The 17,290-nt window shown below is 38.6% G+C and overlaps 2 protein-coding genes across 2 annotated transcripts in view; both read right to left on the bottom strand.

The window, feature by feature from the left end:
* The window catches only part of iars1 (isoleucyl-tRNA synthetase 1), a 62,547-nt gene that overhangs the window by 35,248 nt on the left and 10,009 nt on the right, over window positions 1–17,290 (bottom strand). The window contains exons 8-12 of the mRNA XM_085274260.1: window positions 11,270–11,357; window positions 9,617–9,677; window positions 9,321–9,416; window positions 7,670–7,792; window positions 1,539–1,630 (exon numbers count right to left, since the gene is read on the bottom strand). Coding sequence (XP_085130386.1) covers window positions 1,539–1,630; window positions 7,670–7,792; window positions 9,321–9,416; window positions 9,617–9,677; window positions 11,270–11,357 — 460 coding nt within the window. The remainder of the gene's footprint in view (window positions 1–1,538; window positions 1,631–7,669; window positions 7,793–9,320; window positions 9,417–9,616; window positions 9,678–11,269; window positions 11,358–17,290) is intronic.
* On the bottom strand, window positions 4,915–6,914 carry vimr1 (vimentin-related 1). Its single transcript, XM_085275575.1, has one exon. The coding sequence runs from the start codon at window positions 6,841–6,843 to the stop codon at window positions 5,710–5,712; it is 1,134 nt and encodes a 377-aa protein (XP_085131701.1). The 5' UTR covers window positions 6,844–6,914; the 3' UTR covers window positions 4,915–5,709.

Genomic DNA, 17,290 nt, shown 5'->3' with positions numbered 1-17,290 from the left:
AAGGCTAGGTTCACACTGCAGGTCTTAATGCTCAATTCCGATTTTTTGATCAAATCTGATTTTTTTTTGTCTGCTCGTTCACACTACAAATAAAATGCGACAGCAAACTCTCTGTAGTGTGAACGCTCAAAGCGGCCCGCATGCGCAAAAGAAGATGTCACACACAACGCGCTCTGTTTAGACCCAGAGCAAACAATATTGTTTGACTGATGGCCCTTAATGTAAAGACTTTGGACTTTACGTTTCCCAATTTTTGCTTTAAGTTATTTTGTTATTTACATAATAATGTAGATAACCTAATAATGATCCTTATTGCTGTTTTAGAGGAGCTGTGCTTCAAAGTTGCAGATTTCTGTCAGAATCTGCAGATTATACAGTACAAATAAAATGTTCACGTTTCTCCAACGTTGTCTTCCCAACAGTTTCACTGACATCTACACTGGATGGCCAGGAAGCGTTTGCGATGTCTTATCGGGCGCTTCTCCGGCACTGATAATTGGCGTCTGTCTCGTGTCAGTGACGTAAAAGACGGATTTAATGCGACATGACCGTTCAAACAGCAGTCGCTTTCTAAAACATCGGATATGTATCGGATTCAGTACCACATATGAAAGTGACCCAGATCAGATTTGAAAATATCGGATTTGTGCCGTTCACACTGTCACACCATGATCGGATATGGGTCGCATAGGGTTAAAAAAAAAAATCGGATTTGATGCGCTTTCGCCTGCAGTGTGAACGTGCCTTAGTCAATTCAAAAAAACAAAAACCCACAGACAGCTGTGTGTTTCTACATGTGCCTGATGGTTTGTACGTGATGTTGGACTTGCACAGAGCACAACAAAGCCAATGTTACAGTGAATACACTCAAGCCTCTGTATGAACACCCCTTTCCTGCATACTAAACATTTAACTTCACACATTCTACAACAAAATAAGGCCAGTGGCACTCAAAGAGAAAATATTTCATTGAGTCAGGCTTAACATCTGTGACAAAAATCTCCTGTGTCCAGAAGTTTGAGTTTTTCTTCAACTGGTGCTTTAAAATCCCCGTGGTGAAAGGCAAAAATTTAAGCTGTTAATTTGAGTGACACAGAAAAGGATGCTGGAGGTAACATTAGCTTTTCAGTTTGAATTCTGTACATGTCTGATTTACTCCATTCATACAATCCCAACAGAGCACTTAGATCATCAAACCACAGGCTCCTAGCACAACCTAGGACTCGAATGAAGTCGAGAGGCGACCGGGCCTTTGCATCCGTGGCACCCAGACTCTGGAATAACCTCCCCGTTCATATTCGCACTGCCGAGTCTATCCAGTCTTTTAAATTACGTCTTAAAACTTATTTTTTTAATTTGGCTTTTGATTCTGTCTAGTTGGCTGTTTTAGCTTGTTGCGTTGTTACCTATTGTTTGTTGTCCTCTTTTATTGTTTGTTTTAACTGTCTCATGTTTTATTGACTGTGAAGCACTATGGTCAACACTGTTGTTTTAATATGTGCTACATAAATAAATTTTGATTTGATTTGATGTCTCACCTCCAGCAGAAGGGGTAATTATGTTTGTAGGAGCTGGCATTGACGAGGCGACCGTTCTCCTTCAGCCACTTGATGATATTTTTGTCAGCATCCTGTAACAGAACCACCAAACATGAGACATTGTTTAGAGAATGCTTTATAGCACAGAATAGGGCTGAAGAGCCACATGTCAATGTCATATAGGGTCAAAGATTTCAGCTGGCTAGGCATGGACAGATGTGCGCATTTACACTTTAAACTACAGCCAACTGTCATGTCACAGCATACTGAAAGAGCCTGGAGTAGTACATCTGTACATCACAGCTGCAAGGTGAGAAGTTAAAAAATCCATGGAGATCTGCCAGTGCTCTTCGGCTCATTTCAAAGTTAACTTTTATAAAATCACTGTAAGGTTTGCTCTTTGCACCCATGCACAAAAATTAATTAATCAATTAATGAATAAGCATCTAACAGTAATCACACTTCAGATCATGCAATAATTGTATCTAGTTGAATGAAAACTGCAGTGAACGTTTTGTGTTTTTAAGTACACTATTTGTGTCATATCGTCTTTTTAAAAAAACCTGCAGTACTGTTTTTTTCCACAATAAATAAATAAATATTACATAAATACAATATCTCAGCACTGTTAAACATTTAATAGTAAAAAATAAGTGGCACAATGTCATTTTATGCACTGTATAAATTGACAGAATTAAATCGAGTCCTTATTATCCTTATCCTTATCCTTATTCTTGTATATAGCATTCGTATCCTTGTATATAGCATTCGTATTCTATTTTTATCTTATTGTATATTTTTATTCTATTTTATTCTACTGTATATAGTATATTATTTTATTCTATTCTGTACAGCTGTGTACTGTATTTATTCTTATTGTATTCTAATTTTTGCGTCATAACTTTTGCACTGTCCACTTCCTGCTGTGACAAAACAAATTTCCCACGTGTGGGACTAATAAAGGTTATCTTATCTTATCTTATTACAGACCACAGAGAGTATAAAAGACAGACATAGCTTCTGGGCAAGACAATATATGTCACCGTGGAAAAGCCTTAAACGTGCATTGTATCAATCTATGACCACCAGATGGAGGTTGCAGCAAAACTTCTCGTCCTATACAAGTCTACGAGAAAACAGCTGTCTATCCTGGCCTCTGTAAACACTTTCCTCTTGACCTTAAGGGCTCAGTCACTCATTTTGGATTATAGTGAATAAAAAAATTAAGTCAATTTTGTAAATCTTGGTCATATCTGGCAGCAAACTGGAGGATTATCTGTGTTATGAAGCTGTGCATTCATTGGCTAATGAGAGCCACTCACTGGCTAATGAGAGCCACTCACTGGCTAATGGAGATCTACTGAGCATGCAGTTTCACAGTCTCTTCCCCTCCTCTTCACATCTACTGTTTGCTACCAAGAAGATGACTGCAGCTTCGAAGCTGGACTTCACAAACCGACAGGTGACAGTTGCGTCCATTTTTTATACTGTCAAGGTCACCATACAGTGGACAATAGTGAAATAATTTAAAGTTTAGTTCTATCAATTAAGGCTGCAGTAATTCATCGAGTAACTTGAATAATTTCATTATAGAAAGTCATCGGTGCAAATTTCTTTGCTTCGAAAGATCTGTTTAATCCACACCTCCATAGCACTCAGTTGTCACCATGTGAGCAGTTTAATGTGGAGCCAGAGTCCGTCTACACAAAAAGGATGAAGAGCAAAGAGGCGGAGCCTTTATTCAGGCAGGCACTGGTGTATTTTTAAAATGGAAACCTGTAAATAGTTCATTTTGAACAACTGTTATTTCTCATTAATAAGCCAAAAATACGTTTTTCTCCAATTACTCGAAAAATTGAAGAAATAATCGATTGAATACTCTATTACTGAAATAACTGATATCTGCAGCGCTACATTATATTATGCTCCATAGTATTATATCAATAATAACTGTCTCTACCTAACATATTTCACATATCCTAATAGCATGTTATTATGGGATGTTTACTGAGCAACTTTCAGTTTTTACATTTTATTTCTTAGAAGATTTTCAGTACACTTCAGGGCTACCATACCTTTAATACTTGGTGAATAGACCTTGATCAGGGGAATTCTCTGGAAACTTCAATATGAGTATGACTTTTCTTGCAGAAAATCCAAGGTAATTTTGCAACCAAGGCCAGTCTACCCATACAACTATGAAAAATGGAGCTCAGTGTTTATGGCAAACAGTCTAATATGGGGTCTTATCATCCCATATTTTATGTCCCTCTAGCCAAGTGCAATTCACAGGATGCTCATAGATACGACTTTTCAGCAAGTGCTTGGCAGGTGGCCGTGACCTCTTTGCAGAGAGTTCCCATGCCAGCCTCCCACCCCTCTTTCACCCAGGGATAAATTTTGTTGTGTCCTGACCCATGCTCATTAAAGCATGAAGATACACCTGTGATGTGCACAGGAAAATTGGCACTGAGAGAATGAAATAATTTCACCACCTGGCCAATTCAACATAAATAAGACTTAAGCAGTATGTTATAAAATTACTCACATGCATGTGATTTCTTTGTAATTAATCTGCATCTGATTTAAGGTTCCAAAACGCTCATTTATTTTCTGTTTGTGCATCTTACTTACCCCAGCTACACAACCAAACCCAGTTTGCACAGATGAAAAATAATATAGGGTGAAAGTTTAGATTTGCATAAAAGTTAGTCCCGTTGTGACACCCACAGTATTTACAGTTTATTTACAGGATAATGAAGAATAGAAAATAGCAAAAAAAATCCAAATTCAGTGGGCTTGACTTGGTCAGATGCTGCATTTTATCACCTTTATAGAGAGATTGCTATAAATGATGAAGGAGGACTGTGAGAACATTATTTCTAAAGAAACACCACATGAGCCAAATCTATTTCTGCATCGTTTGAATTTGTAGTAAATCATAGTAAAAATCTGGGTTTTCTTAAGTGCAAGATAACGGTCCTAACCCGACCCTGCCCTGACACCTCCAAACAAACAGACCAAATTTTATGCTCTGAATAACAAAAATCATGTGAAACCTATCCACTAAAAGAAGAAAAGCAAATTATGCATTAAAAAAAAGACTCAGTCTTCCTATTAGGACTTTGATAAGAACTTGAATGTGGAAAATAATCAGAAACACTCTTTGTAGTGTTTATATTTTTGAATTGCTATGAAAAACAATTTATCCTTTTTTTATGAATGCTATTTTATCAGGGAAAAATTGCGTGAGGGATTAGGTTTGCTATGTATTAAATGGGCATTTGTTTGTCTACTCAATTTATTATTTGTAGGAAAAGACAAATTAGGAAATGACAACATGTTAAAGAACATTCATTACTAATATTTTGTATGCACACACTTAAATCTTTATTAAATTGGTCAACATTAGTGTGAATGGTCAACAGTTTTGTCAAAACATTCAGAATTAACTGGAGTTGCTGTAAAGATCAGTCACAATACTACGATTATATATTGCTTTGCTTGAGTTGAGTGTTTCATTTAGAAGACAGACGGGTCCAAAACCTTCATAAAGAGAGACAATGATGGCAAAAAGTGACAAACTGTAGCAAAGGGAAGTGATAACAGAGAAGGTACAACAGTCTTTTCTGGGAAAAGACAGAAGATAAATTTAGCAGGGGTACTGCATAAGCATGAGCAAAGGAAAGCAACGAGGAGAAATGAGGACTCCAAAAAAAAAAAACCCCAAACATTCAAGAGTTACAGGAAGGCAATGAATAGGAATGAAGATCATTTTGAGAATACATAAGGAGAATATGATCACAGACAAATAAGGAGTAGGAAAGGGCTGGGTCTTATATCTCAATAAACTGTTAGGGGAAATCCAAAACTACACAAGCATACATATAAGATTACAAGAATAGATCAAAACTCTTCCTTATATGATGCAGGCAGAGTTCATGTCAAAAAATATGTACCCAAAATTTATAACACCTGATTAGTGGAGTCATGTCTAGGCAAAGTGTCAGGAGAGGTGTTGGCATCTGTGCTCAGAAAAACACATTTTTAAAAAGCCCGCAGAAAGAATAAGGGTAAGAAATAGAGTGAACTGATCTTGAAACTCCATGATACTCTGCGGATCCTCTTTGTGACCATTCTTTAAACTCGCCGCTGATCCTCTCCCATGTAATTAGACATCTTTGGGAATTCCCAACCTCTCCTCTTCTCCTTCCAGCAGCTTCCTGTAGGTTGCAATCTCTGCATCCAGCTTGAGCTTAATGTGCAGCAGTTCCTGGTAGTCTTGGAGATACTTGGTCATCTCCAGTTTGGTATCACAGAGCTGAGACTCCAACTGAGCGATGACGCTGTCTAGGTTCCCCACCTTATCCATGTGGGAGATCTCCATGTCCTCCAGCTGCTGCTCCAGGGCGGCATTGCGAGCCCTCAGACCATCAATCTGATTCTGAAGATCTGTCACCTGGTTGTGGAAGGTGGTGATCTCCTCTTTCATGGTTTTCATGTGTTCTTCATGTTTGCCAGCATGGTCCTTGAGATTGTCAAACTTGGTCTTGTACCACTTCTCTGCTTCTTGGACATTGCGAGCAGCAACAGCTTCTATCTCTGCACGCATGTTACGCAAATAAGCAGCCAGATCAGGGCGATCGCCATCCATCTCAGCACTAATTTTTGAGTCCTCAATCTGCTTCATGAGGTCAGCCACTTCTTCATCATGCAGCTTCTTGAGAAACTCTATTTCGGCCACCAGTTGTTCTATGCGCTTCTCCAGCTCAGCCTTCTGCAGCGTGGCATTGTCAACATCTTGACGAAACTCCTTCAGAATCATTTCTGCTTCTTCTTTAAGTGCCAGCTCCTCCTCCAGCTTAAGTCTCCAAACTTCTACTTCTTCTTCGATGTAGCCACGTTCAATATCAGCTGCTCCCTTCTCATTAGTCAGGACCTCAATTAGCTCTCGCACCTCTTTAAATTTGAGCTCGTATTCTTCTCCGATGCCCGTGGGGCCTCCCTTATAGCGGCTCTGCAGGGCAGTTAGCTCAGCTTGAAGAGAAGCATTTCTCTGTTCGAGTGCCTGAACTTTCTGAATGTATCCTGCGAACTTGACATTGAGTTCCTGCATTTCCTCTTTCTCATTGGCATGGTGCTGATGTATCTCTGTGCCCACCTCGATGGCAGTTCCATGATAACCCGAGCGTCCCCGGCTGTCATAAGAAGCTCCACGGCACCGGGAAGGTGACGGACTTTGAACTCTCGCTCTGCTGGCACTGCTAACTTGCAGACTTTTCTGGCTGTAAGATGCAGCTCTCATGTTGTGTAAGATACCGGCTTTGTTTTTCAATTTACAGAAGAGTGGCTGCTCTTTTGGCTTCTTGTGTAGCAAATATTGCGACTGACAGTCCCCTAGACTGTCTCTGAGTTTTTATGCAGTAATAAAGAATGTCTCAGACACCCTTGAAACTCACGCTACACTTTAACACATTTCAAAAGTGGATTATGACTGACTTTCGGAGAACTGTGGCTGCACACTCTTTATTAGCTAACGCTGTATTGTTAGTGGCCAGGCAGGTCACTCCCTGGCCTTTGCACCAGGATGTGAAATAGTGATGAGATCATATATGAATGCTCTTTTTAACTCATTATTCTCTTAGGACTCTAGTTGGGTGTGACAGACTTGAAGAGGCTATCCAGTGCGCTGGTAAATGACAATGTGCTTTGGCAGCAAGTTTTTCCAGAAGACTGCTCTGACACAGATTCCCTCAACTTCACATTTAGACAGTTTGAGTTAAGAATTAGTTAAAGGTAAAACATTTTATTGCAAGTATAGCTAAAGAGAATATATCTAAAGCATATTTCTAAAGAGGACTAACAACAGAAATTTGGCACATATCGTGAAATCTTTTAGAAAGAGAAAGTCTATTAAGAAAAGACGCATTTCCAAGATACAAATGGAGGAAATCGAGAACAGTTGAGGAGTGTGAACTGATAAGGCAGAAAATGAAACACTGAATTAATCCAGCTATCAATAATGTTTAAATATTTATCATGTGTATCATATCAGCGGCTCCTATTGTGGGTAGAATACATGCAATGTTTGCTAACCTAATCTGCATGTAAATGCATGAAGTGTCACTCACTTTGACATACTGTCCCACAAAGTCAGTGACCTCTGAAGTGAAGCAGCCCGAGGCGTCCACAGGGCAGATAGGAGCCTGGTCCTTCTGGATGATGTTGTATTCAGTGCACACCCTATAATCATCCTACAGAGAGATCATATTACAGTTTAGAGATGGGTTTGTCTGGCATCTTTATTATCAATACAGTCTTCTGTATTAAACCTTTTCACGGCTGTTTTTCTTAGATTTATAGTATACATATTATTTATTATTTTACAAATACAATTTGCACTACCCTCTTGCACAATGTCAACTACAGTTTTACTTTTGTTTTTTTTCACTGTATATATAAACTTTTGCATTGCCTAGTATAAGGCCCTTATGCAGTGCCTGCGGCACTTTTAAGTTAACTCTGTTGTTTATTTATTGTAGACTGTACTGTTTTTGTTATTTATCCTGCTGCTGTAACAAAATAATTTCCCTTGTGGGATCATCTAAAGTATCCATCTATCTATGCTTCCATCCATCCATCTAATCTCTCTCTGTGTGTCACAAATATCCACTTATAACAAAGTCACATGTAATGAAAATGTAAATGAAATAAATTAGAGTACACAATCTTAATGTTGATCATTTCATCTTAAGCTCACTTTACAATTCCATTACTGCATATAGGTGCAACCAAAAGTGAACCCAGTTTCGACAGTGTAAAGATATGTTATGACTCCATATTAAATTCCTTGTTGAGCTGGATACTTTTTTGCAGTGTTGAAACAAGCACTGCTGGTATGTGACAGCTATGCATGAAAGATCTGAGCACTGTCCGGCTGCAGATGTAATTTGTATTCAAACAGCCTGTCAAAACCCAAGACAGATGTGTCACATGGTCATTTCACATCTAGTCATACAATACAATTTGAAGAACATAAATTGACAGTTCTTTCCCTTTTACTGTACAACTTCAGAGCTAATGTGCTTGTTTTTGATATGGTATTATTAACTGAAGAAGATCTTTTTCATTTTTTTTGAAAATCAAAATTATTGTGACAACTAAGTAAATTAAAAAATTTAATGCAGATTTAAATGAGATGCTAACTACAAGGGTGTTGTTAACAGTTCAGAGATTGCTGTACAGAAAGCTAAGACAGTTGGTTGGTATTCCAAGCTGGCTATAGCCACTGGGGCACTTGTCTACCCTTGGCAAGGCCATCTAACCTATTAGCAATGACCCAATACATCTGATAGCACTACTGCATTGGACTCAATACACTGATACCATAGCACTCAAAACAAACACTCCTCGACAACAATATACCTCAACTTGAAATGAATTTGAAAATGTGTGTGCTCATTTCATCTCATCTTAAATGCATACATTTAATTAAAAGAATTTAAATTATCAGGCAAGAAACACAGCATCCTACATCAGATAAAAACACCCAATAAATCCACATAAGATGTTGACGCTCATAAGATAATTGTTTAAAATAGCATCCCAAGAATCTATGAAGTAACTCATCAGTTGAACCTTTAATTTTTCTGCTTTTTATGATTACTACAAACCAAGAGCAACACTTCTTTAACATTTAATTTTACTTTTTGCAGCTCCCCCTTATGTAATGAGCATTGCATGTTGTCACAGTTGCATGATTTTAGAAAAGATCCTACTTACAGCTCCAAAATAAGGTGCCTGGTGGACCACTCCTGTGCCCTCTTCCTCTTTGACATAGTTATCCGTCAAAACCTGGAAAGCTCCTTCCTCTGAACACTGAATTAAAAAAATGACAAGATATTAGATGAAGGGTGAGGACAGGGTGAGTAGTACAGCAACAATACAAACTCATGGATGCATTTAGATGTAAATAGAGGTGTCACTGTGCTGTGTTAATTAAAGACAGGCATACTGTTTAGTTTCTGAAAAACATTAGACATAACTGTGAAACAACCAGGAAGAAAAACTGTACTAACCTTTGCAAAGTACTGGAAAAGAGGCTTGTATTTTTTCCCTTTCAGTGTCTTACCAGGAAATCTAAAAAGCAAATAAAACACTTGAAACCTTCCTACAATAACTTTAATTCATAATTACTGCAGACACAAACCAGCAGAAACGCTGTACCATCACAGCTTCATAGGACAAAAGACGTTTCCTCATATTGATTCCACTTTTTAAATCCAGACACCAGTTTGTTTTTCCGCACCAAAATCTTTCTAAACAGTGTCCCTCCAACTGTTGAGCTCGCACAAAATAAATGAGAAGAAAGGAGCAGAACAACATGTTGATGGACTTATCTCAGTCACCTTGAGCTAGAACTGTGAGCAGTAGCTTTATGTAATGGTGTTTAAGCCTTAGAAGCAGCGGAGAGTAATTTGAGGACGTTCTTAGCCTTGAATTTCACCTCTCAGACTCACACCAAAAAATTCAGACAAATCATCTTTACGATACAATTTTTATAACTTATCTCACAGTAAAGGACAGACGTTAAATGTTTTTCTTTTTAAAAAGGGAGGTGTAAGGACACTTGGTAAGGACAGAAATTGCCTCAGGATCTTTGTGAGATCTCCATTTAAGGGCTGCGTTCATATTGGCAGCTGAGACAGTCCTGATGCACCGTTTCTGTAATCATAGTTCAAATAAAGGCGTCTGTGTTTAAGGGTTTTGTCCTTGTGGAAGAAGAAGAGGAAGGACATTTTTTTTGTCTTGTTTACATCACCGGTTCAGTTATCTGCTATACAGGATGAGAGGGGATAAATCATGCCTAGAAATTTGCTCCATCAGGTTTCAGTAAATTCTGTAGTCTTTATTCACTCACTTGTTTTCGTCATCTCACTACGCTTTATTTTTTTCTGCTATGTGCTTTCCCTGTGCTCCAGACTCATCCAGTGAGCTGAGAAATTGGAATTGTTCCCCTTTCTGCTGCAAAGAACAACACTTAGCTGGTAAAATACAACCTCTCCTAATCTGGCTGTTATAAATTTTAAAGTCATAACTCAACAAAAAACCTTTGACAAGAAACATTAAATACAAGTTTCTTACTCGTTGAAAAAGGCAGCAGCTGGGTTTCAAGTACAAAATGTTAACATTACATAAATAACTATAATTATATAATAACAACTATATTTCCAAAACAATCATGTATTGTTATCTAGACTTTCACTTCAACTTTTTCCAATTAAATTGAGACTAAAAACAAAAAATAAAAATCTAGAAATGCTTCAGTAACTACATAACACAACGCGGTTTGTTTCTCTTTATTGCTTTTCAGAAGCATTTGTCAGCTGAAACAGCTTTAATTTTGGAAAGCAAATTAAGGCAACTAATGTAAGTCATGACGCCAGCAATCAGGGCACAAATCTAGAAATGCTACTAACAAAAAGAAACAGCAGCTGTTGGCTCGTATTTTGTGTACCCTTTATTCACAGCTCTGGTTGCTAGCTGACTTCTTGTTAATAAAGTAGGACTGTATTGTACAGTATTATTCACCTAAGGGAAATTACTTCCCCAGTAGCTCAGCAACAGACCGCTGCACTTTGGTGCCAACAGACTGAAGTGTGCACATTTTTAAAAATTTAATCCTTTGAACTTTTTATCTTTTTCTTCACTTATATAGCCTTTGTACTCACTTGTCAAGGATAGTGTACTCGCTCTCTGACTTAAACAGAGCCCCCAGTCTTGCCTCCATCATGATGTAGGTCTTGTGTGTGGTATTATCTAAGAGACAAAATAGAAAATCACGTTGGTTTTTAGGTTTTTTTTGTAATTTTCTTGCTTTTTTCCCCATCACACCTGTAGAGAGCATCAATCCAGATAAATCATTAACCAAAGACTCCTTTTACCAATAAATTTGCTACTGTTAAATGTAGGTGCACTTTAACCACAAACACTTTCAATGTCAGGCGATAGAACGATGTAGATTTGCAATGACTCAACAGTTATTCAGGCAGCTGACTGACAAATTTTTAGTTTGTCTACATCTGAAATGGATCACAAATGGTCATTCATTAAGCAAAGAACCTATAACAGCAAACTTCATATCTTTAGGCGTGCACTGCTGGTCAGCAACAAAGATTTCTGAGGATGTAACTAGTGCATTTTCTTCACGTGTAATAACACTATTAACATAAACATCTTTATTTTTTACTTAACAGTCATTTAGAGCATTGGGGATGTACTCCTATAACTTCGAATTAATACACACATAATAGACAATTACATTTTTTCACACTAGCTTATGGCAACAGACTTTTTACTTTCATTGCTCAGTCCTCTCAATAGTCCAGAACACAGCAGCTAGGTTGCTAACAAATTAGCCGATGGCCACACATCACCTCTGTTCTTGCTTTTTTTCATTAGCATCCAAAAGGAAAAAAGGAAATGCAGAAATGCACTTAAAAAATGTTTTTTAATTACATATAAAGCCCTACACGGCCAGACTCCTGTATGTTTAACGGACCTGTTGAGACCTTATTACAGCGATCTGCCTCACCAGTCACCAGCTCGGGGCCTTTTGACTGTTCCACACTGTGATCGCTTAATCTTAAACCTCTTAATCTTTAATTTTGGCTAAAATTCATAATAAATGTACATAAGTACGTATGTATAAACAGATATAAGAACTTACGCTTGACTGTGTGCAACAGCTAGTTATTTATTTTTTTCCATCATTACTCATTCCCTCCTTTTTTTTGTGATGAAAACGTGGCTGTTTTCAGCTCTTCATCACACCATCTTTGAACATTTAGCAAGTCCAGAGCAGACCCATAAATTAGATAAATAGAACTGGGGAAAAAAATAAATGAATAATAAAAAGATACGACAGTGAACCTGGTCCTCCAGTTGCTCAATCTCAAGTATAAATAGCTAAAAATGAAACCAGGTCCCTGTTGCATTTTCCCCTTTTTCCATATGTTTTGAAATCTCGCAGTATGTATAATAAAAGGGGAATGACAAGGCAGATTTCTATGATGTGATGCGTGGGGGGTATCCTGGTGATTTTTCAAAGTCTGTCATGTAAATAGCCACAGCAGCAGGATTTATCTTTATTGACCTGAATTTCAGGTGATGATAAATAGCAACTCATCCAACATGGCTCAGATCCATTCGTCTCATAGCTGTGCTGTATTCATGTCTGAAGGTCCATTTGTGAATAATAATAGTAACAGTGATGTAACATCTTGTTTCTGATAGGGTCCATTATCATCATCATAATAATAATGATAGCTGTCATACAGCCGTCACTGAGGGGGGAGAACTGAACCTTCTTCTACATACAGCCAAAAACAGATTGTAAGAAACATAAAAAGACGAGTCCCCAGTAACAGCAAAGATGACACTTGTGAAGAGGGCAAAAACCAAATGGCCTGAGACACTGAGACACAAAAAAGAGCGACAAGAGGGCAGCATCAATAAAAGATGTTTCTTCCCCTCAGTCGTGTGACAAATGACTGCACAGTTCAGACCTGCTGACAGCCCCCAACTCAAACAGCGACAAAAGCAGCGAGGGAAACAGGCAGACGTTAAAAGAGACGGACTGAGAAGGAATAAGCACAAGGAAGGACGAAAACAGGTGGATTTGAAAGCAAAGAAAGCGCTAAGAAAAGAGTAGGAAGAACTGGGATGAAGATCGAGTGAGTGAACAAGGAGAGATAAAAAGAGACTGAGCTGATACAAAAAAAAGACCACATTCATTGGTATTCCAAGGCGGTCTCCCATGCAGCACAGGCGGTGCAGTAATGATAACAGACTGTGCTTCAACACTGCCCCCTACAGTATCATCTGCACTACGCCAAAGTAAAAGGAATCTAGGTCATCCTTTTAAAAACCCACCAGTTTCTCTCATAGGGAACCAAAACCTACAGCAGGAGGGTAACAGAAAAACAGTAGCCACCTCTCTTGAGTATCGTTTTTTTATATTTGAACAAGGACAAGGCTTTTTTTGAGTGGCCTGATTTGAGATTCAGCCACATTTTCAGGTTTGAGCTACACAATGTCTCTCGCACACACGCACCCCTACCAGCTAAAGCCAAAAAACACATCTTGATACATTAAAATAGGAAAAACAAGTGTTAATGCCATAAATAAACAATAGCTGATTTTTTTTCCAGAGGTTATTAATTATACATTTGCATTTTCTGTTAACATGTTGCTGTAAAATGATTTATACAGTGGGGCAAAAAAGTATTTAGTCAGCCACCGATTGTGCAAGTTCCCCCACTTAAAATGATGACAGAGGTCAGTAATTTGCACCAGAGGTACACTTCAACTGTGAGAGACAGAATGTGAAAAAAAAATCCATGAATCCACATGGTAGGATTTGTAAAGAATTTATTCGTAAATTAGGGTGGAAAATAAGTATTTGGTCACCTCAAACAAGGAAAATCTCTGGCTCTCACAGACCTGTAACGTCTTCTGTAAGAAGCTTTTCTGTCCCCCACTCGTTACCTTTATGAATGGCACCTGTTTGGACTCATCATCTGTATAAAAGACACCTGTCCACAGCCTCAAACAGTCAGACTCCAAACTCCGCCATGGCCAAGACCAAAGAGCTTTCGAAGGACACCAGGAAAAGTATTGTAGACCTGCACCAGGCTGGGAAGAGTGAATCTACAATAGGCAAGTAGCTTGGTGTGAAAAAATCAACTGTGGGAGCAATCATCAGAAAATGGAAGACATACAAGAACACTGATAATCTCCCACGATCTGGGGCTCCACGCAAGATCTCATCCCGTGGGGTCAAAATGATCATGAGAACGGTGAGCAAAGATCCCAGAACCACACGGGGGGACCTGGTGAATGACCTGCAGAGAGCTGGGACCAAAGTAACAAAGGTCACCATCAGTAACACACTACAACGGCAGGGAATCAAATCCCGCAGTGCCAGACGTGTTCCGCTGCTGAAGCCAGTGCATGTCCAGGCCCGTCTGAAGTTTGCCAGAGAGCACATGGATGATACAGCAGAGGATTGGGAGAATGTCATGTGGTCAGATGAAACCAAAGTAGAACTTTTTGGTATAAACTCAACTCGTCGTGTTTGGAGGAAGAAGAATACTGAGTTGCATCCCAAGAACACCATACCTACTGTGAAGCATGGGGGTGGAAACATCATGCTATGGGGCTGTTTTTCTGCCAAGGGGACAGGACGACTGATCCGTGTTAAGGACAGAATGAATGGGGCCATGTATCGTGAGATTTTGAGCCAAAACCTCCTTCCATCAATGAGAACTTTGAAGATGAAACGAGGCTGGGTCTTCCAACATGACAATGATCCAAAACACACCGCCCGGGCAACAAAGGAGTGGCTCCGTAAGAAGCATTTGAAAGTCCTGGAGTGGCCTAGCCAGTCTCCAGACCTCAACCCCATAGAAAATCTGTGGCGGGAGTTGAAAGTCCGTGTTGCTCGGCGACAGCCCCAAAACATCACTGCTCTCGAGAAGATCTGCATGGAGGAATGGGCCAAAATACCAGCTACTGTGTGTGCAAACCTGGTAAAGACCTATAGTAAACGTTTGACCTCTGTTATTGCCAACAAAGGTTATGTTACAAAGTATTGAGTTGCATTTTTGTTATTGACCAAATACTTATTTTCCACCCTGATTTACGAATAAATTCTTTACAAATCCTACCATGTGGATTCATGGATTTTTTTTTCACATTCTGTCTCTCACAGTTGAAGTGTACCTCTGGTGCAAATTACTGACCTCTGTCATCATTTTAGGTGGGGGAACTTGCACAATCGGTGGCTGACTAAATACTTTTTTGCCCCACTGTATATGGCTATATAAATATAATTAATTAACCCTCTAATTATTGCAAAAGTTTTGTATTTTTGCATTTAAAAAAATTGGGAAAAAATGCCTACTTTGTTTCATCAACTAGCTTTCATTGGTGTAGCTCTTTATACAACAGCCATGCAATTAATTAAAATGAATGGACTGAACAAAATAACAGCACCGCAAACTAAATCATGATAAACAAAAACAAACACTTTTTCTGAAACTTCCATTAACCCCTGTGACCTTCAAGAAAGCAGGATTTATTGTAAGAATGTTGAATTAGACTTCTGCATTAGTTTTCATTAAGAAACTGGAAAATGGGTTTGTGTACAGTATTGTTGTTCAGCAGAATAAAAACTGGATTAAGGTTGTTAAAAATGTGTCTTTTAACTAGTAAACAAAACATCTGTAATATATTAAATTGTAGTCTAGCTGTACTCTCTTTTTTTGCAGACTATAGAGAAAGTTTTCTGTTTAAAAGTTATTGCTTAAAATTGCAAAAATACTTTAATGCCTTTACTTTAATGCATGTTGGCCATTAGCACAAACACTCTTATGTAAGATTCTGTTGTTTAAACCTGAAAGGAGCAATTTAGGTGGGTGATTGTAATTTCACTTAAGGATAAATCCTGCATGATCATAACTGATGTTCATGCAAGTTACTGCCTGTGTGTTTTGTTTGAAGATAAAAACAAAGTTCCAGTCACACCAACACATTACGGGTCCATTATTTCCTACGGGTGCAATTTGCAAAGGCAGCACTCCTCTTCAGCTAATTTGTTCTTGTTTGTTCTTTCTGAATTAAAAGAAAACAAACATCTATCAGCTGATACTGTGGTCCAAAACACTAAAGCCACAAGGGAAACAAGATTTTCAGTCAGAAAAGTTTTGCCTCAGGCATCAGCATTTAAGCACTATCATTTAACAAAACTAGTTGTCCTGAGTGGTGCACTGCAAAGGAAGATTAATGGGTTAGAGTGGTATGTCGAGCCTGAAGCTAGAGTTTTCAGCAGCACAAAGGTGGCTGTTATTTGTTTTCTTTATTTAACCTGGCTAGATTACGAAACAACTTCACTAAACACAGCTGGCCTTAGCTGCCTTTAATCACCATGTTCCATGATTCTATCATGGCGATATGATAAGAGTGAGAGAAATTTTCAGCTGAAGGTTACATATGCTGAAATTGCTATGCCGTATACTGCTAATGTCACAAAATGAGACTGTGCAGTTAACAGTTCCATAAACTAAATGTGTCACAGTGCCACTGGAATTTATATGCATTCAGTAGATCAGTGTTTCCCAACCACTGTCCCGCAAGAAATGATCAGGTGTACCGTGGAAGATTATGTGGTTTCACCTGACTGGTACTCTAAGCGACCTGCGTGAGTAATGGGCAGAACAATTACATTCTCTTCCGCTAGAGGGCAGTACAACCTGTTGTTCCAATTAAATAGATTGCCAACTGCCAGTAAACAGAAGAGGACATGCTGCAAGTGAGATAACACTGAGCATAATAGCAATAAATAAATATTTGAAACGAAAAAGTAGTCAATCTGACCTGGGTCCTGGAGAAAATTTCAACCCAGATGAAGGCCCTAGCAAGAGTAGTGGTCAGAAGAAAGCAAAAAAAGGTATACTGGGGACAAACCGCTATGCCTGGTGCATGGAGAAAAATCATCAATATGCTTTTGGTGACATTTTTGTTTGCCGTGTGATTTCTCTAATGTGAAATATGTGCCGTGGCTCCCAAAGGTTGGGAAACACTACAGTAGACGATACAAAAAATGAATACATTTGTTCTTTAGACTCTTAATTCTCCTTAGCCAAGTCTGTTTTAGGCTAAATTGCTGATAAAGCAACTAACGTCTATTG

Source organism: Mchenga conophoros, linkage group LG5 (genome assembly GCF_057382185.1).
Source record: "Mchenga conophoros isolate Kocher_MC1m ecotype Shallow Benthic linkage group LG5, M_conophoros_male_GT1.1, whole genome shotgun sequence".
Classification (NCBI taxonomy): domain Eukaryota; kingdom Metazoa; phylum Chordata; class Actinopteri; order Cichliformes; family Cichlidae; genus Mchenga; species Mchenga conophoros.
The sequence above is the reverse complement of the archived record's forward strand: the minus strand, read 5'-3'. Positions and strand labels throughout refer to the sequence as shown.

Coding starts and splice junctions, on each gene's coding strand:
- vimr1 (XM_085275575.1), bottom strand. CDS start 6,843: ATGAGAGCTGCATCTTACAGCCAGAAAAGTCTGCAAGTTAGCAGTGCC.